At 38.8% G+C, this 22,921-nt stretch overlaps 1 protein-coding gene across 1 annotated transcript; it reads left to right on the top strand.

Moving 5' to 3' along the window:
* Positions 1-494: 494 nt before the first annotated feature.
* Positions 495-17,828, top strand: LOC121887083 (inhibitor of nuclear factor kappa-B kinase subunit alpha-like). Its single transcript, XM_042397638.1, has 22 exons — positions 495-620; positions 1,123-1,241; positions 2,054-2,148; positions 2,647-2,764; positions 3,528-3,597; positions 3,692-3,780; positions 3,867-3,956; positions 4,157-4,281; positions 5,438-5,545; positions 5,760-5,895; positions 6,322-6,516; positions 7,172-7,274; positions 7,496-7,619; positions 8,686-8,837; positions 8,952-9,013; positions 9,122-9,231; positions 10,605-10,654; positions 10,783-10,888; positions 11,116-11,263; positions 12,333-12,469; positions 14,358-14,457; positions 15,354-17,828. The coding sequence occupies exons 2-22, from the start codon at positions 1,137-1,139 to the stop codon at positions 15,417-15,419; spliced, it is 2,289 nt and encodes a 762-aa protein (XP_042253572.1). The 5' UTR covers positions 495-620; positions 1,123-1,136; the 3' UTR covers positions 15,420-17,828.
* The last annotated feature ends 5,093 nt before the right edge of the window (positions 17,829-22,921 follow it).

Here is a 22,921-nt window from a genome sequence, read left to right as displayed (position 1 = left end):
AACAAAAAGAGGAACTTTGTCACTAAAAAGACTGTTATGTTGAAAGATATCTACTTTCATTCATTTGGACGGTTGAAGCTTCATATTAGTTTCAGATGAACTTCACAAGGAAACACATTGCACAAAAGGAGGACTGGGGATTTTGTCCTCCAACACTTACATTGTAATCATGAACAGGAATGAGGAATGATTACGGCAAGAGTAACCTGTTTCGATGTCCATTTGGGAACCTGACTAACTGTTTTAACAGACTTTAATAGACTTATAAAAGACAAACAACATAAATAAAAATATACATGTACGCCACAACCTCCACTCTACCTGCTAAGTAATGGAAATCATTAAAAGTCTGTTATAAATAGCAATATCATGATTATAACTTATGTTGTGATATTTATTGTTTTATTTCGCTGTTTGACATGTTTGGTGTCATTGAACGCAGCGCTTTGTGTGTGTGTCCGTGAACGCGCCACCGTTTCATTTTCAAGAAACACAGCCGGGGTTTCTGGTGACGTCACGCAGGAAAGTACACATTCTCACGGTGCTGCATTGACCCGAAAACAACAAGACAGGACGATTCCTAACGAAAACGGCCCATGACATCTTCATAGGAGCCCCAAGTAAGTCTCAAAACGCGTTTTACCAGCACTTCATCGCAAAAAATGCGTCGAAACGTCACGTAACTGGTGTCGAATACTTCATTTCCTAATGCTAGAAAGCTAGTGAATGGCCCCGTCTATTTCCTGGGGGCACATAGGGTTTTGTAAGTAGCTGTTCGCCAGTTAGCCAACAGAAATAATTTGTTTTTCTTTAGTAGACCTTTCAGACTCGTTACTCTTACTGAAATGTGTCGTGTTGGAGGAAGCAGATTACTTATCGTCACAAATCTGACAAACGTTCACATGCAAATATCGTATTAAATATAGCATTAGCCTGGCAGTTGCTCCAGGATGTAATCACGCTCCTGTGCATTGTAGCTGTATTTAACTGGTTTAAAACACAAACAGCGCAGTCACTTTGTGTCCACAATTTTTTAAAAAAAAAAAACCCAATGCTATTAAATACAGCTGTGTCGGTTATCTGTAGCTGTCATCTAAACGTTATTTCCACACTTTGGTCCAGGTTGCGGTATAACAATGGAGAAACCTCCCTTCAGGCAGAGCCAGAGCTGCGGAGACTGGGAGCTGAAGGAGCGGCTGGGCATGGGCGGCTTTGCCCATGTTTACCTCTACCAGCATCATGTGAGTGTGGAGCCATGTAGCCCTGTTAATGCACACATGTAACCCTGTTACTGCACACATGTAGCCCTGTTACTGTCACACATGTAACCCTGTTACTGCACACGTTACCTTATTTAGAGAAGAAGAAGGGCAGTGGTGGAAAGTTACTGGGTACATTTACTCAGGTATTTGTACTTTACTTGAGTATGTCCATTTGATATTACTTTATACTTCCACTCCACCACATTTCAGAGGGAAATATTGTACTTTCTACTCCACTACATTTATTTGACAGCTTTACTTACTTTTCAGATGAAGATTTGACACAATGGATAATATAACAAGCTTTTAAAATACAACACATTGTTAAAGATGAAACCAATGGTTTCCAACCTTTTTGGCTTTTGATGTCTTACAAAAAGCCGTGTGTAGTCTAGTAGTCTAGAGTCTGTAGTCTTTTACTGCAATACTTTAACGACATCAAGCTCATAATACTTATGTACTTTTACTGTAGTAGGACTTTTCATGCAGGACTTTTACTTGTAATGGAGTATTTTAAATTGCTGTATTTGTACTTTTACTTAAGTAAAGGCTCTGAGTACTTCTTCCACCACTGAAGAAAGGTACACCTTGCATATTAACTATCATAATAACTATATCATTACATATCCTACATCAATTTACTTTTTGGAATTAATAAAGTACTTCAACTAGCCGTCTATTCCGACATTTGACAAGAAGAAATGTAGGAAATAGCGTCTCCAAAACAACATACACTGCTATTGTTTTGATGTTATCATATAATAATGGAGTTTCTGTTCTCTGTTCTGTAGGAAACAAATGAAAAACTAGCTGTGAAAATGTGCCGTCTCGAGCTGACACCAAGAAATAAGGACAGATGGAGCAGAGAGATCCAGATCATGAAGAAGTTTGTATTCATTTTGACCTATTTTCTTCCTGCGGGGACAGTTTGTTTTTACAGCACATTGATTTAAAGACAGTATTAGAGCTGCAACGATGAATCAATTAATTGTTTAGTTGCCAACTAGTTTGATAATCGATTAATCGTCATTTTATAAGGAAAAAAGTCAACATTTTCTGATTCCAGCTTCTCAAATATGAATATTTTCAGGGACTTTTTTTAGTCTTTTATGACAGTAAACTGAATATATGTGGGTTGTGGACTGTTGGTCGGGACAAAAGAAGACATTTGAGGACGTCAACAATCGACGTCAATAATTGACAGATTAACTGATAGTAAAAACAATCATTAGTTGCAGCCCGAGACATGATACAGTGATGTCATGATATTAGAAGTTGTTACGTGAAGAGAAACTACAGACATTTAGTTAGATGAAATATAACCAGCAGAAACTAGATGCAATATTGCAACAGTGGATTAAAATCTTCCTTCTCTCTCACTCAGGTTGAACAATATCAATGTTGTGACAGCCCGAGAAGTCCCGGACGAGATGAGGCACATAGCCTTAAACGACCTTCCGCTGCTGGCCATGGAGTACTGCTCCAGGGGAGACCTGAGGAAGGTGAGGGAGGCTTTAATTTACATCAGTCTGAAACACTCATCTCATAGTCAGGACCGAGTATTAAACTTCAAAACTTTGTTGATACAGACTGAAATGAGTATTCAAGTCAAGTACCGAAAGTTGGCACTGACTGTCTGATCGGACAGAGATAGTGTTTAGTTCCCGGTTATGTTTTAACCAAATGTCTTGTACTTCTAGTTGTGTTTAGACAACATTTAACTTTTGAGTACTTTGGCCTATTTTGAGTTTTGTAGAAAAACAAGATGCTGGTATGACGAGAGTCTTCTCAACATGCGTCATATGAAGCAGCTGTTAGCAGAGACTCCAGTCTGCAGTGGAGTGTCCTGCAATTCAGTGTTAAACCTTACAATTACACTGAATTATATTAAATAATTAATTATCAATCAGAAGTTAAGTTTCACTTTCATGTCTCTTCTGTCCACATGCATGTTGCCCCTGCGTGCTTTCGCTTTCTCTCTTTCCCCCTTTTATGTCTTGTTTTTTCTTTCTTCTTACTTTCCCCTCGTTCTCTCTATTTGAGGTCAAAAGATGTGCAAACGATAAAGCTGCAGCACTTTCTGTTTGTCGTACAGAATATACACCGTTACAGTATATATATATATAATCATCCCACGACTGTGCAATAAATATAATAGATTTTTTATGTGGCGAGTGGCTTATTTGTCCATTTCAGTGTCACCTAATCCTTCATGTGATGTAGATTCACTGTGGATGTGATATTATTTCATTGTCTGGGTTGCAGATGCTGAGTAAACCTGAAAACTGTTGCGGATTGAAAGAGAGCGAAGTGCTTTCCTTACTCAATGACGTCGGTATGTCCAGCGTTTTACTGTGTGCAGCTTCTTCATTCAGACTTTTCTTTTATAGCGTCGTCCTTCGGTCACACAATGTGTTTTTGTGCTCTAGGATCTGGTATCCAGTATCTGCATGAAAACAAGATCATACACAGAGACCTGAAACCTGAAAACATCGTGCTGCAAGATATTAACGGAAAGGTAAACTGCCTCATTTTGATTTTACGGCCGCTCTGTTCGTGCATCTTGAAGAAGAACCCGTCTTATATTTACTTATTCTTGTACAGCTGGTTCACAAAATTATCGACTTGGGCTACGCTAAAGACTTGGACCAGGGCAGTCTGTGTACCTCCTTTGTTGGCACGCTCCAGTACCTGGTAAGCACTCAAACAAACAAGTAATTATTCCTTCATCCTCAGATGCACCTAGCTTTATATAATTCTTCTTCCTGCTGTCACAGATGATATAAATCATAACTGTGTTGGTCTGTAACTGAAAAACAGGTATAAAATAATAAAAAAAAATGTTGTTATTATGATCAAAGATATGATGTTGTGATGCATTTTATTCTCTTTAGGCACCTGAGTTATTTGAGAATAAACCATACACTGTTACTGTGGACTACTGGAGCTTTGGCACGATGATATTTGAATGCAGTTGTGGTTTCCGTCCCTTCCTGCACAACCTGCAACCTGTGCAATGGTAAGTTGACCTCATATCATTCATTACTGTATATATGAGCAGGCTGTTTATACTGTGCATAATCCTTACTGTATATATATAAAGTAACTTATCACTTCTTTTAACCATTCTTATTTATTTCAGCACTACTTGCACTTTGTATCCTCTTTGTATGCCGTTGTCCACTAGTTGTTTCTATGTTTATGTTTACATAATAATGGTGTGTTTATGTTTAATTATCTTCGCTCATCTTGTCGTCCTTGTGTATCTTTTTGAAGATTGTTGTGCACTTTGAGAGCCACTAAACTGAAGTCAAATTCCTTGTATTTGTAAACATACTTGGCTGATAAAACTGATTGTGATAAGCAAAACATTTAGACTTGTAAATTATGCACATTTAGGGATTTATTTCACCAGATAGTCATCATTTGCTGGATAAAAGCATGTTTGATACTTAAGTTAGCTCTCATAAATCAAGTTAGCTCTCATAAATCAAGTCCTTGTCAATCTTCTGTATAGTTTAAGTGTTTCTGGTCTTTTGTGTTTGTGTTTCACTTATAAGCGGATCCATTATACAGCAGTGAAAAGCAGTAAGAGTAGATTCACTCCCACACACCTGCAAGATTTCTTCCATGAAGTCAAGGAACAAATGACTGTTGAAAAATTACACCAATGGCACTGAATCTCTAGAGTTGTTTTCTGCATTTACATCAGATAAAAGAGAGTTTGGTATGCAGGCAGACCGCTGCAGTGAAAACGTCTGAAGGCAACAGGCAGAATTTAAAAACTTCAACTTTGTAATAATGATGAGAAGAAAAATACAGCCGCATGTTTGCTTTTGTTCGCAAAGTCCAAACAACTTAAGAATCAGTTTTTTATTGACACAAAGTAAAACATTTTCCATTATTTCACAAGGAGCATGTTTGGATGACTAGACTAGTTGTATTTACAGGGGCTTGTGTTATTTATGCATAATATCTTATCTACAAGTGGCTTGGAACAACAAGAGACTGCATCTTCTTGCCAACAAGTTCATTTTGAAGAAATGTTTGCTTTTTTTTTCTGTGAAGCTACTTTATCATTTTATGCTCTACATTCGCAATATTTCAAGTTTTATAATGAAGTCATTTTAAGATGTGAAACTATCCATCGTTACGCCGTTTCTTCCTCTCTACAGGGCCAGCAAAGTGCGGAATAAAGGTCCCAAAGACATCATGGCTGTAGAGGAACTGAACGGAGAAGTCAGGTTCTCCACACATCTCCCCTACCCCAACAACCTCAGCAGGTTAGGACCCTCTGACTGCTAAAATCATCAAAGATATGGCAGCTGTTCTATAAATATGATGACTTCAAACTGTATTCTAACTCTTCTCTATGGACAAGGACAAGCCTTTTAACTTGTGCTGTAGTGATTAAAATGAAAGGCAGAATAGATTCGAGCATTTGCACAGTGGTTGCTTCCTCTCCTTGAGTGCATGTTTAATTTTTTTATGATACAGGACACTGTTGGAGCCAATGGAAGCGCTGCTTCAGCTGATGTTAAAGTGGGATCCTGTCCAGAGAGGCGGCAAAGTCAACACAGACACCAAGAAGCCGCTGTGCTTTGAAGTGCTGGAGCAGATCCTGAGTATGAAGGTGAGTAACTGGCAGCACTTTGATCAGTGTTTTTGAGCCTGCTGTATGTGGGTCAGCAGTGATCATCAACACATTTCTCTTCTCTGATGGTCTTCATCTCTAAAATGCTGTGAAAATGTGGATGGTCATCATGAGAGCTGGGTAGTGTTTGAAAAATAGGTACTGCAGATATGATACCTGAGTTTCAGTAGTGATACAAAAACATGTTTTACCATTTAACAAATGAAGTTGAAGTCCTCAAATGTTAAATGTTGTCTAAACAAAAAAAGGTAGAAAACCATTTGATATAATGGTTTAAAACTATCCGATCAGAAGGCGAGTAAACGAGAGTAGGAACAGTTTTCTTGATACGTGATACACAACATTTCTGTAAACTGATTAGAGGAGATGTTGCGACATTTAAATGTTTTGCCTCTGTGTCTTCAGGTCGTCCACATCCTGAACATGACCACAGCGCAGGTTCACTCCTTCCAGCTGACGCCAGACGAGAGTCTCCACAGTCTGCAGAAACGCATTGAGGCCGAGACCAAGATCGACGTGGTGAACCAGGAGCTGCTGCAGGAGACGGGAGTGTCTCTGGACCCCAGGAAGCCCGCCGCACAGTGTGTCCTAGAAGGAGTGGTAGGTTGACTCTCGTGCAGCTCGGATGTCAGCGTCGCTCCTGTGCAACAACAGAGGTAGAAATTAAAGACGAAAAAAGGAAATACAGTCATTTTCAAACACTGTAATTTCCTTTCTAAACTCCTTATTGAATGCTTGGCAAGTTGGTCAAGTTGCACACAAGAGGTTCAGTCAGGTTATATTTCACCTGGCACAGATCCTAGCAGGACATTTCAAAAACACTCCTTCAGCTTTGAGTGAAACTTTGAAACTGATCTGTTGGTGTTAAGAACCTTAAACCGAGGGGTTTAAGAGACTGGCCATGTATTGGCAACGTCCCGCAACTGGAGAGATTTTTGGCATTTTGTCATCCTCCAACTCTCATGTCCTGTTGGACTGTCTGCTGTTTGCTGTCTCTGATAAAGGTGAAAATGGCAAAAAAAACACCTTCATTATGTTTAAGTCTCCCATTGGAACTATTACAAAGATAGGAACACGTGCAAAAGACTTGATCTCAGTGCTAAAAAACCAAAATGATACAGTAAAGGCTCCGTTTGCAGGTGTTATGATTCGTACCAGACTCGCTGTACGTGCGTTTAGAGACTTTGTATCACTCAGCGTTGCTCTTGTGAGCTACAGGTGTGTTGAAGTGGTGATTTTCTTCTGTCCCGTGTAGAGAGGCTGGGATAGCTACATTGTCTACCTGTTTGACAAGAGCATCACCAAGTACTCCGGCCCCTTCAGTGCCAGACATCTTCCTGATAAAGTCAACACTATTGGTGAGTTTATGTCAAGTTCTGTCTGCTGATGATACTGTTAAATGTAACATATTTTAATATGTTAACCAGCTCACAGGATTCATTAGTTTCTACAGATTCTTCATCCCTCTTCTTCTCGTCTCAATTAGCTTTACTGGTATAAAAACTATCAATTATCGTCCGCTCCTTGAAAACCCCGATCCATAGTGCACCTGTCATGGTGTCTTGTTTTAACTTTGCAGTGCAAGAGGCCAAAACGCAGCTGCCCCTGGTGGTGCTGAAGAAGGTTTGGGGTGAAGCAGTGAGCTACATCTGTGGCCTGAAGGAGGACTACAGCAGGCTTTTCCAGGGACAGAGAGCTGCTATGTGAGTTACATGACATGATCTGTCATTTCCTTAACCACAAATCATGAGGTATAGTCTTACTCAAATGAAAGGTCTGAGGTCTTCAACACAAAAATATCAGTTTTATTTCTGTTTACAAATGTGACTGGTGTAAACAAACTCTTAACAGCATCAGAAAACTTTGAGTTGTAGTTGTTGTCGGATGTTAGTCCATTTATTAAAAGGCCTGTCAAAGTTTAATCTTGTTTATGAGGCAGGGCTGCACCTTTGTTTACATTTTATCGCTGATTGTGCCTTAAATAAACAACTCAACTCGACAGTTTAACCCGACTGAGTCCAAGCCGCCAAACGATGTTAATAATCTGCCTGAATGTAAGGGATGATAGGTAAACCTGTCACTCAGACCAGAAATAACACAGGAAGTCTCATGACCACAAAACCACATTTCATTACTGTTGAAGAACCTTTCTGTGCAGGAAATCATAGAGGCAGAATCTAAAATGTTGTTTACTCCAGGTGTGCCGGAGCATATGCTGGTTTACCCTGATGAGAACAGATAGAGTACAGTCACAGAGAGCTCTACATGCTAGTTATGCAAGTATGTAAGATAAGATAAGAAGGTTGATATCTTCCATGTAGGATATAAGTTCACTGAGATAACTGGCATAACTCAGGACACCAGCGACTCCACGTTCAAGGAGACTTTTTTTTCGTCCACAGTACAATAAAATCCTCGACAATTATCGCAACATTTAAAACGTTTGATTGAATGTTGTGAGTTATAACTCTCATCTGGTTCTTGCAAAGTATTTGAACATGTAATCCTGTAGAGAAGAGGCCATCGTGACTTGGAGAAAGCTTTCTGTGTTTTCTTTATTAGTTTTTGGAGGGTGTGGCAGCCAGTGACACACTGTCACTGGCAGCTTCAGATGCTCCAAACAGCTTCCTGTCTACAGAAAGTTGTGCACATTGTGTTCAGTGGGGAAACCGGACAAATCAGAGGATTGAACCATGGTCTCTGCTGTGATGTTGATTTTGAGCCTTCAGACCTATCTTCTAAGTTTTTGTCTCCTCCTTCGCCCTCCAGGTTGAGCCTCCTGCGCTACAACACCAACCTGACCCGATGTAAAAACAGCATGTTCGGCTTCTCACAGCAGCTGAAAGCCAAGCTGGACTTCTTCAAGAGCAGCATCCAGTACGACCTGGAGAAGTACAGCGATCAAATGCACTATGGCATATGTGAGTTTATTGGCAGCTGTTTTGATTTGATTCTTACCCTCATACTAATAAAGAAAGTTTACATCTGGTAATATTTCTATAGTTTGTTTTGATGAGTTGTCTGTTCGTCCAAAGCCTCTGAAAAGATGCTGAAGGCCTGGCAGGAGAACGAGGAACGAGCTGCTGCTTTTGCACAGGTAACGCAACGTTTTAAAAACATTTTCTTCAACTTTTCTGTAACGTATCTCAGCACAAATCCTCATGGCGTTCGTCCTTGTGTGTGTGATTCCCGGTTCGTCCTGCAGGTGGCGGAGGTGAGCCATCTGGATGATGAGATCATGGCTCTGCATTCTGAGATAGTGGAGCTTCAGAGGAGCCCTTACGCCCGTCGCCAAGGAGACAAGATGGAACAGCTGTGAGTGTTAATTGGGGGTCTGACCTGAGGAGATGCTACACCACAACATGACATCTATATTTATTATTTATCAACAGTCTTCTTTCTTACGTTTTGTTGATTGAAAGGCACAATTAATGGTTACGCTCACTGTAGCTGAAGCCTGCAGGTTCTTGTGTTGGTTTGTCAGCATGTAATAAACCATATTACAGCTGCAACAATTACTTGATTAATCGATTTATTACCAGCTATGAAATTAATCAACAACTATTTTGATAATCGATTAAGAAGAAAATGTCTAAATTCTCTGATTCCAGCTTCTCAAATGTGAATATTTTCTGGTATATTTAGTCTTTATTTAGACAGTAAACTGAATATTTTTGGTTTTTATGGACAAAACAAGACATTTAAGGACGTCACGTCGGTCTGTGGGAAACAGTGATCAACATTTTTCATCATTTTCTGACGTTTTATGAACCAAACTACATAATAATGAGTACAGATGTTTTCTCTGGCGGCATGACATAAAAATAACAATATCGTTTAGTTTTCCATTCATTACTCCAACACTTTGGTCTAGAGTGAGATATCTTGACGTATTAGTAACCATTTTTGATCAGACTGCTGATCGTTTGTACTTTCTTTATTAATAATGATCCGCTGCTCAGACCTTCATCAGACAAAAAAAATTTGATCAAATCAGAATGATTTTTATCAGATGAAGGTGCATCAGGTTAAAAACATCAAGAGAAAAGTCATCAATAATGTGGATTCTTTAGTTTCTTCTCAGTCAGGAGGTTTTGCACCAGTTGATTAGACTTCATGCATTTTTTTTTTTTTTTTTTTACATGTAATTTCCTGATGGAACACATTTATTTAGAGATTAGGTTGTTTTCAGACCTGCATTATTGAGTCGGGTTGAACTGGACTCTGTTTAGTATGTCGCCTTCTTGATATTTAGGCCAATAGGAGCTCCTTCAGGACCTTCTTCCTGTGTTTATTTTCTCACTCTTCCCCCGCGACACATCTGATTATCGACAGGAGTGATGTGATTCGGTTCACTTGAAATTCTTGAAACCGAACCAGGAGGGAAATGTTGATCAACTCCTCCGGTGATTCGGACCGAACTAGAGGAGAGTAGAGGAGCTCGGGTACAAATCTGGAACAGCACATCATGCTAGACGGGGGTTAAAAAACAAACCGTCCTCTTTTCTGCAGTGAATGTCTTAAAGCGTTTAAAACATGCTGCCTTAGTTATTTTAAAGACCACAAAAGAAACAGCTGTCAGTCTTCATTTGAGTTTTCCTGGTATTTGCTGTCACGGCGCATCAGCAGCGGCTTTAAAATTCAGTCTGGTAAATATTTAAATCTGAAAAAATGTTATTGCATTGCAGAGAAGAAAAGGCGATCGAGCTCTACAAGCAACTGAAGATGAAATGCAAAAGTAAGAAACACTTATTTATTCATCACTTATTGTCAGTCAAAATGTTATGTTAGGATGATCTTACTTCTCCTCAAACTGAGACGTTTGTTCTGTGGTTTATATGATGCTTTTTTTTTTTTTTTTTCCAGCACCTGAACCAGATGTGAGCAGCGACAGCTCCGAGATGGTGAAAGCCATCATTCAGACAGTCCAGAACCAAGACAAGGTCCTCAAAGATCTGTACACCCACCTCAGGTAAAACTCCTCAAACACATTCAGAGGGTTTTATTTTACTCAGAATATCAGACGAGTAGATTTACTTTGAACATCAGTTTCTCCTCTATGATTTCCTCCACTTTTTATCTTACTAGTATTCATTTAGTGTATTCTATGATTATAAAACAACCCGTTTGGTTCTTCGGGGAGCCACAATGCTTCTACTGTATGTTAAAATCTGGCCCCGTCTGGTCTCGTCCCAACAGTAAGATCCTGATCAGCAAACAGAAGATCATTGACTTGTTTCCACGAATTGAGAAAACTCTGGAGAGCATCAAGGATGCTGACAACACGGTCATGCAGATGCAGATCAAGAGACAGAGAGAGTTCTGGCATTTACTGAAGATCGCCTGTGTAAGTGATTCTACACATTTTTTATTTTTAACCAGGTCGGAGTTCAGTTTTGTTTTTTCATTTCCGCTGCTCAGAATCTACATTTTGTCCAAGTGGGGCCCACAGTTAGAGATGTGCTGTTTAACTGTTTTTACAATATACTGCGGTGAAAAATGCTGACGGTATCAATACCGCCAACCGTTTTCAGATGACATCGTGAACACAGAGCAGCTCCTGCCTTCATTATTAGCAGAAGGCACTTTCTGTCAGTCGAACAGGTGCAGAATAACCACAGCGCAGAGAACGAGGCTCCTGTCGAGCTCCAGCTACTCGGGTCAAACATTAATTCCATCAAAGAAAATGAATGAATGGATGCGTAGAATCTAATAAACACTGAGCTGCATTTAAAGTATTTTCCAGTCAGCTGTCTTTTGTTTACAGTGTTTAAACTGTTGCTAATGTTATTCCTTATGCAGAGTTCAACAAAGCCGCAACATACAGACCATTTAACTATACTTTAGCGCTAATAGCAGGATTTCAGGAAGCGCGATTATCTTGATAATACAGTTAACTGTGATATTTTTAGCGACCGTAATCGTAGCGTGAAACTTTGATACCAGCACATCTCTACCAACAGCTTCAGACTGTGAAAGCTCTGGAAAGCTCGAGCTTATAAGTCAGTCCTGTGTGTCAGCGTTTTCTCTCCAGCTGTGGTTCTTTCTGTTCTTTGTTACCTCCTCAGACTTGGCCGCTCTAAGTTACCAAAAACATCAGCGGACAGCGGGAGGGTGTGCTGGGTGCATTCCTTTTGTGGGAGAAAGACGGCATGTTTATTCTGGAGAAATGAGATCTGGAGCACACAGTTAGAGTGAAGAGCTTTTCATATCAGGGTTCTCACATCTGATGAAGATGTGCTTTATGTTGAAATGTTACCGGCTGAACTTACTAACAGCTCTTACTGAAACTGTTTACTCCAGATCTCCTGTCCAGATCTTGTCTCAGCCTGTTGAGGCCAATTAAAGTTTCATTCTAACAACATGTTATTTCTGTACGTATCGTTATGATTTTTCTCCATTTTTCTGTCCTTCAGGCTCAGAACTCGACACGGAACTCGATAGCAGCGAGTCCGGAGTCTTCCAACCTGCTGCAGGTTTCTCAGTGGTCACAGTCGGCACAACCTGTCAGCTCCCCGCATCCTCTCACCTCCCTACCCGGGCCAAACGACAGGTGACTGATTGATTAATGGATTCATTCATTCATTCATTTATTCATTCATGGGGTGACTTATGTTGTCGATCTTATTTAAACCTGATGGTCACTTGGGGGCAGCAGGAACAAGTAGTGAAACACACGCTGACATATCATCACCTTTTAAGTTGATATGTTGAACATGTTAGCAAACAGTTGTTTATTTCCACATCCAGCAGTTACGGAGCAACATTATCATTCATATGGAGTCGTGTTTCTGTCCACCTGGTGAATGAAACTCCAATATTCACTCTCTTTCAGCTCTGTTTTTACTCTCTACCAACACCTGAGGGAAATATCTGGCTCTTCAGCTGCTAAATGCTCCGCTAAGTTCACCAGCTAGTCTACAGCTAACTGTGTCTGTTTGCTGTTTGGTGCTTAGCAAGTAGCGTACAGAAGGTTTTTAGAGCACTTGCGCCAAAAACGACAGACACTATGAGAGCGCTGGGAGTGAAGCAAAACAGTAAAGTTGCAGCCGGACAGATAAACGATGAGCTATAAAGCTCCTTAAAGCCGAGGGGAGCTGCAGAGTCACTGATAATTCCCTTTAGGTTCATCACTAAGAGTTACAACCAACACATTACACACTGTCAGACTGTCAGACACTGTACATTGTTATTATGAAAAATATCAATTACATAGCTGTTTAAAAGTGAGGTATAATTAATATTTCTATGTCAACAATGGGTCAAATGACTGTCTGTAAAAGTGAATGGTGTCTCTAATAGTGATGACAGAATTATCACCAGACTCTGAAGTTTCCCTCCGGCTTTACAGAGTATTTCAGTTTCTCTTAGTTCATTGTGTTGACATCTTTACTGTTTTCGTTCAGTCTCAAGGCTCTCATTGTTATTTTCGGACACAGCAGGCAACTGTTTTCAGAGAAAAAGCTCTATGAACCCAGTGTACACAACCTGCTCGGCACCAAACAACACACAGAGACAGTTAGCAACTAAAATAAAACTTTATAGATCCCCAGAAGGGAAATTCACATGTTACAGCAGTGCAAGATACAAGCAAACAGACAAGAGCTAGGAGTGATAAACATAAACAAAACAAAGGGTCAAAGGGTAGACAAGCTGGTGAACATAGTGGAACATTTAGCAGCTAAACACCAAAGCTAAAAGAGAGTGAATATTGGACTTATATTCACCAGGTGGACAGAAACACGACTCCACATGAATGATAAATAAGGGTAAATAAGCAACTGTTTGCCAACAAGTTCAACATATAAACTTAAAAGTTTACGTCTTATGTTTAGAGTTTGTTTCCGCTGCACCCAGGAAACCAAAAAAATCAGTTAACGCTGATTTAAACCTTCCACATATACTGTAGTTGAATTTAACCTAAAACTATTTGTCGAGTATTGATTACACACAGATGACCTCTGTTCAACTCATAACAAGTTATCTAACCAGCAGCCTTCCACGGATGATTTAAGTGTGTCGGTTATTTTGTTTTCTGCTGTATTTGTACTTAATTAGATTTAAACTTATAGTGATTTGATTAGTTTGTTTGTTTTCTGTTGGTCAGTGTAAATAAATCTTGTGATTCATTGTTGACTGGTGCGTTGTTCATGTTCATAAAATATGAAAAAAAAACCTCATGTAGCCACAATGAACATCCATACCTCTTCCATAACCGCTACAAAGAACCTTTTTTGTGTTTGTTCTGAATATTAGTTGGGAACAGCTGTTGACCTTCAGTGTAATATATTCATGCTACAGTCATGTGTACTGTAAACACTTGTATACATGGTTGGCATCACTCTGTAGCCAGTAACATACTAAACACATCGTACGTATGATGGACGTCTCGTGTGATGAAACGGAGGCTAACGGGCTCGACGTGTGTTCGCTTCCTGCAGTGATGCTGCTCCGCGTCTGCTGCAGGAGAACCAGAAGTACCTCAGTCAGCTGACCAGTCTGATGCAGGAGGCGGCGGACGATCAGGCCAAAAGCATAGTGGTGAGTTCACTGCCTTTTTAATCTGTGCTGTTTCACTTCTCCTGGAAGGTTTTTTTTTTTTTTTTGCAAAACAAACAGCTGTCAAGTTAGATTTAAATTTTAAATCTTCAAATGCAAGTTGGGTTTCCCTTCGGAGAAACTGGAAAATGGTTTAAATGTCAGTTTTCCACCAATGTCATCAAGTTACCTTCATAGTTTTTTGGGGTTTTTTGCCAAACACATGATTTTTTTTGGCTGTCCACACCATTAACATGCATGAGGAGGGCAAAATATTAGGAACACTTCTCAATATAATGCACTGGAGTACACCACCACCACCCACTATGACTTTAATTATAATCATAAAGGCAGAATTATCACTTTTCTTATAATTAGTGCCTTTACATGCACTTAAAGTGACCTGGTTACTCAGAAAAACCAGGTTACATGGGTTATCAGGAAAGGCGCTGACGTGCACTATAGTAACCTGGTTCCTGTGAAACGGTGTGCACATGCAGCAGATCAGTAACCAGAGTCCTCTCTTAACCACCAACCTTACTGTGGACGTGTGGCTCACTGAAGATGCTCCTTCCTTCCTTCCTTACTTCTTCTTTATTTTGTTTGTGGTGTGTGTGTCATAGCAGCTTGACAGCACAGTCAGAGACACACATGCAGACAGAAAGTCTCACATCACAAAAGTGTCCGAATATAACAAATGACCAAATGTTCAGTGGTGGAAATTTACTTATTCAGATTTCGAAACGCTTCTTTGTGTTAGTTTCACTTCTAGTCTGAGTGAAAATGACTGAAACTCCCGGGAAGAACCTGCAATAACCTGTTTCAGATGATATTTCTGCTGAATTCTGCTTTGTCATCTCAACTCTTTAACAACTCGGTTTTCCTTCCCTTTTTTCAAGGACCAAGACTGGAGCTGGACGAAATACGAAACCCTAACGACAAAATTAAAAAAGCGAAATGCGTAAGCGGTGTCGCGTCCTCCGTCCCTCCGCCTGTGCTCCGAGTAACACTAAGGACTGTGAAGCTGTTAACAGAGTGAGTGCAGCGGCGTAAACGTTGTACAGTTGTACATGGACTATGGATATTCTCTTTAAAAAAAAAAAAAAAAATAAGAAAGAAAAAAAAAGATGGCGTTTTACACACATGCTCAGTGGTGTTTGTCCGCTCCCATCGTCTCACATGGTGGAAAGTTTGAGAATATTCTTGTTTTTTTTGTTTTTTTTTATAAGAGAAAACAATGAAGCTGTGTCACTCTACTTTTTCCTCTTTTGCTGCACAACAATAATCATCATAATTCATAAAAAGAAAACACACAAATGATGCTGATTTCTACTGTTACTGCAAAAATCAAGCAAACTGTAGCACCAGACTTTCGGAGGTTTGGATCCATCACATGGGAGAATATCGGACAGAAACATGGGAACTCGTTCAACCTCGTGACATACAAGGAAAACACAGGAAGTGGTTCGGGGGGTGGGGAGGGGAAAGAGGGGAAGGAGGGGGAGGCAGAGGAGGAAATTACAATCAAGCAAATAGCACTTTGATACTCCCATGTATCCTTTCTGTAAAGAGTTGTTCCAGGCTGCCAGAACTGTCACAAAATTTACAGTCATGACGAGACAGAAACTCATGTTCAATTTGATATATTTTACTATAATCATTCTGGGGTTTAGATTATATGTAAATGTTGATTTGATTTTTTTTTTTTTTTAATAAAGTGTTATATATATCATAGACAGAAGTCTTAGTGATGATATATCATAATAAATGTGACAGAAGTGGCTGGCCATTATGTTTATACCATGTTGATACTATGCGTCTGTCTTTTTAATTGTCCTGTAGATACAATGAGGTTCTGTTGGCTCATTTACGTGCACATACTATTCACTGGATGGTTTCTGCTGCGTTCAAGTCACACGGAGAGCTGAAATGATTAGTCACTAAATCAATAGACAGTAAATTAGTTGTTTCAGTCAAACAGTCTCTCATTCCAGCTTCTCCAGTGTGACCATCTGTCACTTTTCTGTGTCTGATACGACAGGAAATGGAATATTTTTGCACTTTGGATTTCTGCTTAGAGCGATTTTTAGATGTCACCTTCAGCTCTGGGAATTATAAAAGGTGTGTGTCACTATTTTCTGATATCTGCCAAAAAAAAAAGATTCAATTAATCAAGAAAACAATCAGCAAATTAATCAGTAATGAAAATAATCATTAGTTGCTGCCCTGATGAAATGAAAGTTAATTAACAGTTTCCCAGTTGTAAATAATGTGACCTGCCAAGGGACTGCAAATGAAAGATTATGTTTAAGCTAACTCTGCTGAAATACATCAAATGTCAACATTTATGTTCAGTGTTGTACACGATCCCTTATAAACAAACAAATAAATACAATAAAATTCATAATTACATCTGGGAAGTTCAGGTTTTACAGAAAAGCTCCGATTTATCCGACATGATGCTTAAACAAAAACAAACATTAATGTCTTCAGTCATTTAAAGTAATTTAACTGACATTTCATGCATGTAGCGTTCATTGTGTGTTTTAACCCTCACATGACTCTGCAGTCATAAACAGTCTTGAGTTGTCTGAACGCTCGTAAATAAGACTGCCAATGACTTTATCATTGATTGATCTGGTGATTATTTTGTTAATTATCTGGTTAATTGTTTTGCCTATAAAAAGTCAGAAAATAGTGAAAAACGTCTGTTTACATTTCCCAGAGCATCTTTTAACCAAACATCAGCCTAAAAGCTGAATATATTCAATTTAAAATTATTAAAAGAAAAACAGAAAAGCAGAAAATCTTGACACGTGAGAAGCTGTAACCAGAGAATATTTAGCATTTTTGCCTGAAGAAATAACTCGATTTAGAGCTGAAACAATTAATCGATTATCGTAAGAGTGAGTTTTCAACATGAGAATCTACCATTGACCCATCACTGTATGACGTGAACGCAGCATTATACATGAAGTGTGACATGACCTGGTTTGTGTAAAACATCTCGGCATCATCGACCAGCGACTGACAGAGAAACGAGAAGATGTGAGAGCAGAGATGCTCGCAGGAGAGTAAACGGTTGAATGTACTGCAGTTACACCGTCGTGTGTTTACTGTATCGTCACGCGGTTACTTCGGGCCAGAGAGAAATTAAACTTCTGAGTTGTATTTATGAAGTTGAAGTGCAATGGAATATATATATATATTTTTTTGTATTTAATTAACTCGATATGTCAGTTTTTCTTTCCTTTTGAGTATTTGTTTCCATCTTATGGTTTAAACTCGTCTCTGAATGTTTAATTTTTAGCAATTACATTGTATAAAGATCCAATGTTTGCCTGGTAATAAAATAAAAATGACTTTGGCATGAATCTGCTGTTGATGGTTTTGCAGTCGGTTTGCCGTTCTGGTGAATTTTGGGTCGTTTGATCCGGTTTTAAACCACATGACCCAGTGTTCGGTTCAGTCTCATCAGCGGAAATTTAGCCAAAACAGACTCAAGCAACAGAAAACAATAAAAACCTGACCCAGACTGGATTTTTGAGGCCGATGTTGATATTTGTTTACAGAAGCACATTTTTCCTCTAAATATCTGTCTTTTTCAAATAATAGTGATTAATTGTGTTGTGGAGGGAATTTTACAGTGTAAAAATAAACCCATCAGTGTTTTCTCATGGACACACTATGTAATGGTCGAAGTATTCAGATTCTTTATTGAAGTAAAATCACCAACACATATTTAAAATTACATCATTGCATCACTAAATCTTGCATTCACAATTCTAATTAAAAGTACAAAAGTATCAAAAGTAAAAAATACGTGTTCTGCAGACAAATGGCACCTGTTGTGTTAGTCTAATAATATCATATTATACTGTTAGTGATACTAATACTGATTCATCGATGTGTAATGTGTTGCTGTTGTAGCTGCCGGAGGTGGAGCTAGTTCTCACTTCCTTTGGTTCCCAACAGGGAAGGGTCGGACCCCTTCAAAGGGTCATAAGATAAATCTGAGAAGTTGAGAGATGATTCATGGGAAAGAAAAGACCCAAAAAAAAAAAGTTCTGCAATGAAAATAATTTTCTTTTCTATAACCTTTTTAGGAAACATTGGATAATATTATCATGTTGGTTTTCAAATAGGTATTTAAATGAAACCGTCTGAGAGTTTAAAGGACGGGTTTAACAACAGTCAGGAGCCCAAATGAACATGAATCATTCTTCCTGTTCATACTGACCATTAGAAGATCCTTCATAATGCACTTACAATGTAAATGATGTGAGACACAAATCCACAGTCCTCCTTCTGTGCAAAAAATGTATATAAAAGTTTATCTGAAGCTAATATGAAGCTTCAGCGTCCAAATGAGTCAAATCAAGTAGATATCTTTCAACGTTACAGTCTTTTTAGTGATAAAGTTCCTCTTTTTGTTACTATACTTCCACTGCAGCTCAACAGGGAAACACTGTCCGAGGAAACACAAAGAGGGAATTTGATGCTAAAAAGACTGTAAATGTGTCAGATATCCACTTGACATGACTAACTCAGACTGATGAAGCCTCATATAAGCTTCACATCAACTTTAAGTGACTGTGTGAACACACAGTGGATTTTGGCCTCCATCACTAACATTGAAAGCACATTTGAAGGATCTTTTAACAGCCAGTGTGAACAAGAGGAATGATTACAGCGAGGAAAACCTCTTTCACTGTTCATACGGACACCTGACTGACTATTTAGACATCTTAATATGACAAGTAGAACTGAAAAGGTTATATTTTGTAAGCTTATCATATGTTTATATGTAAAATCTTAATCTAAAAAGTAAATACAGCTGTTAAGATAAATGGAGTGGAGGATTGAGTTTGTTTAAAAGGAAAAGGGCACAACTGTAAAGCCTGGTATCAGTTCCTTTATCTTTTTAACTGTTTCATCAGTTTGAAGACTTCATAAGAGATGTGATGTCAGTGCAACCGGTGTGATTACACAGCTGCTGTCATCTCTTTACCAGTTCGAGTGATGAAACCATTTGTGACACAACAGAGACTAGTTTAGAGAAAAAGTACAGTTGCAGTTTTCATCAGTATGAAAAAGGAGAAGCTGGAAACAATCGAGATAATTTAGGTCAATTATTAAACCAGTGTTGCTCAGCGTTCAGAGCGAGTGATTAATCATGAGTCACTGAGCCGGGTAGATTATCTTGTTCACTTCTTCCTTCCTTCTCATGATCTGTTGAAGTGTTTTCTGGTCCAGCTGAAGACTCTCTTTCAGCCAGAATCGCCTGTTTTACCGTTTGTGTCAGGAAATGATTTGTCAGGAGGAGAGTTGCAAGCATGATAAGTCATGCAAGGTCACTTTTGTTTGCCTCTGGAGAGTTTTTAGATTAAAATCTCTGCAATGTGGACGGTGGCCACACCGAAACCCGATTGCCAGTGGGAATCAAACTCATCTGGCTCAGTTTGAGGAGTTTGGATCTTTCTTGACCTTTGGCATACTTTTATATTTCTCTGTAATGCTGCAGAAATGTAAAAAAAAACAAAAAAACAACTTCTTGAAACTTGGATTGTAAATCTCCAAGAGAAGATTAAGTTGAACATTAAAAGACCTTTTTCTTGGTTTTACTGTAAGTCTGCGTTGTTGGAAAGTCTTGTGGTTGTCTTGTGGATTATCTTGAAGCTTTAGAAAAAAAGAAACACACACACACACACCGCTGGCAGCACATTTGAGAAAACGCCTCGATCCTTTTGAAGAAAAATGTTGTCATCACATATCATCTCTTGCAGAATGTGCCCAGTAAACCGCTGATCTGAGCTGGGGCAACAAGCAGAGACACACTCGGCTGTAAAACAAGCCACACCGATTGTAAGCTGCTTGTTTTATTAGATGCTTGGCTCGTGAATCAGAGTGAATCAGAGGAGCTCTCGGTGAGAAATCAGCCCGCATTCCTCAAAAACAACTCTTCTGTCTGTGCAGTGATTTACACTCGTGCTTCAAATCTGATTTTCCCTCCATTTACAGTTAGATTTGTACATGTAATAGTGAAGACGGTTTTCTTTTCTTCATTAGTTGCAACAGAGAAAAGAAGAAAAACTCTGCTGCGGTTTGCTGGTGTTTCAGCATCAGGCCAAAAGTATGTGGACGCCCAAACCATGTCCATGAGGAAATGGTTTTCCCAATTTGGTGTGGAAGAACATGACCGACTTTTTTTTATTGCCGCCAGCGTGGCAAAAAAAAAAAAACTTGGCTGCAACGATTAGTCAGTCATCAAAAAATTCATCTGCAGTTATTTTGATAATCGATTAATCATACGAGTCATTTTTCAAAGCAAAAATGCCAAACATTTGACGGTTCCAGCTTCTCAAGTGTGAGAATTTTCTGCTTTTTCTTATCTTAAATTGTAATAAACTTGAATATCTTTGGGGTTTTAGACCATTGCTCAGACAAGTCTTTCCAATCAAATGATACAATCTATCGTTGGTCCGTGCACTTCAGAGGCGTTTTCTGATCAGATGCCCCTATCAATCATTTATTTATGTCCTTCAAAAACTGTTACAAATCAATGATGAAAAATAAATAAGTTTAACATATGACTGTTACGGTTAAAGGTTGGTTAGGTTTGGTTTACAGTTACTACTCAGTTAAAGTTAGGGGACAATATTAACCACGTGGTTACGTTGAGGAGATGATCGTTGTCGTGGCTCAGGAGGCAGAGCGGGTCGTCCACCAATCAGAAGGTCGGTGGTTTGATCCCCGGCTCCTCTAGTCTGCAAGTTGAAGTGTCCCAAGATGGGTGAGCATAGAAGCATTGTGGGGCGCTTTGGACAGGAAGTGCTGTATCGGTCCTAATGAGCAGGCAGCCATCAATGTATGAATGTGTGAATGTTGGCAGGTGTTGTAAAACACATTGAGTGGTTGATAAGACCATTTGCCATTTTAAAAAAAACCTAGTTTTGACTTGCGGTTGGAAAGCGATGGAGGAGAGTCTGTACTGTCATGTTCCTGTAAAACATCGTTGGTTAAACTCTCCTGCGATGTTTGTCGTTCTGTAATTACATCACCTGATTTCTTCTTTTTTTCTGTCAGAATTACTACGGCCGCTAGAGGGCGCTGTCACTGCAACGTAAACATGTTACTTCACTGAAACATCTGATTTTGATTAAGGCGGCAACTAACAATTATTTTCATTATCGGTTAATCTGCCAATTATTCGATTAATCATTTTTTAGATAAAATGTCAGAAAATAGTAAAAAAGACAAAAAAACAAACGCCCGTTATAACTTCTTAAAGCTCATGGTGACGTCTTCAATTGTTTTTTTGTCTGATCAATAATCCAAAGTCCAAAGATATTCAGTTTACTATGTTTATGATTATCTAAATAGTTGATTATTTTCTGTTGATCGACTAATTGACTAATCAACTAATCGTTGCAGTTCCAATTTTACATTTTTCTTCGGAGAACAAACTCCGTAAAAGGTGACATTGTTATAGTTTCTACCTCAAACTCATACACACATGTATAAACATTTGTGTACTTGTTTCTTGTTACTTACCAGCCGACAAATACTCAAATGATACCAATATATTTGCGATAAACTAATATTGGTGAGTGGTTTATCAATCGGGCTCTAATCACTAATTCATTTGAAATGTTTTTTGTTGTTTCCCATGAAAACATCGAGTCTGTTAAACTGGAAACAGAACAAAACACAACAGCATTTTTCTTTTTAGTCGATTTTGCATCATCAGTTTGTCTAAAATGCTGCAGTTTTTTGTTTTGTTTTTATTAACTCCAGGAAATCACATCACATCATTTCTTACATCTTTGCTCCCTGTGAGTTTTACATTTGATTTTAAGATTTTGCTGACAACTTGTAAGGCTTTGTATGACCAGACACCTAATTATGTTTTTATATATTAGTTATATTTTTTTTTCTTTGTCCCTCAAAGTTTTATTGTTTCATCCTGTGTTTTTGATTTTAAAAACTTTTATCATAAGTTTTAGCATTTTTACCCTCTACTCTGTTGTTTTTTTACTGTTAAAGTTTGGAAAAGTGCTATATATATATATTTATATATAAGTTCAGTAATTATTATCATTACTATTATTGGTATCCTACTATTAGAGAAGCCTGAGCAGGAAACCCAGATGATGGGAGCTCACACTGGGAGTCCGAGCCCGGGCCGCAGAGCTCTGACTCATGACTTCTCTTCCTCTCTCCTCTCACTAGAGACCAATAAATATGGATTAAGTGTTAACTGATGCAGACACAGTTAGCTGGGAAGAACAATAGATCACTTCTCAGTAAGTTCATACACAAGGAAAGACGAAAACAACACGGAGACGTCGACACACAAGCAGCTTGTAATTGTTGTGCAATCCACACAAAGAGGAAAACAAAAGTTCTGTCATGTTTTGCTTCACGTTGATAAATTGTGTAATCAGCTGATGCCACAAGATCATCA

Source organism: Thunnus maccoyii, chromosome 20 (assembly GCF_910596095.1).
Source record: "Thunnus maccoyii chromosome 20, fThuMac1.1, whole genome shotgun sequence".
Lineage (NCBI taxonomy): Eukaryota > Metazoa > Chordata > Actinopteri > Scombriformes > Scombridae > Thunnus > Thunnus maccoyii.
The sequence above is the reverse complement of the archived record's forward strand: the minus strand, read 5'-3'. Positions and strand labels throughout refer to the sequence as shown.

Coding starts and splice junctions, on each gene's coding strand:
- LOC121887083 (XM_042397638.1), top strand. CDS start 1,137: ATGGAGAAACCTCCCTTCAGGCAGAGCCAGAGCTGCGGAGACTGGGAG. Junction 2,149..2,646: donor GAGATCCAGATCATGAAGAA/GTTTGTATTCAT, acceptor TCTCTCACTCAG/GTTGAACAATATCAATGTTG. Junction 7,620..8,685: donor CAGGGACAGAGAGCTGCTAT/GTGAGTTACATG, acceptor TTCGCCCTCCAG/GTTGAGCCTCCTGCGCTACA.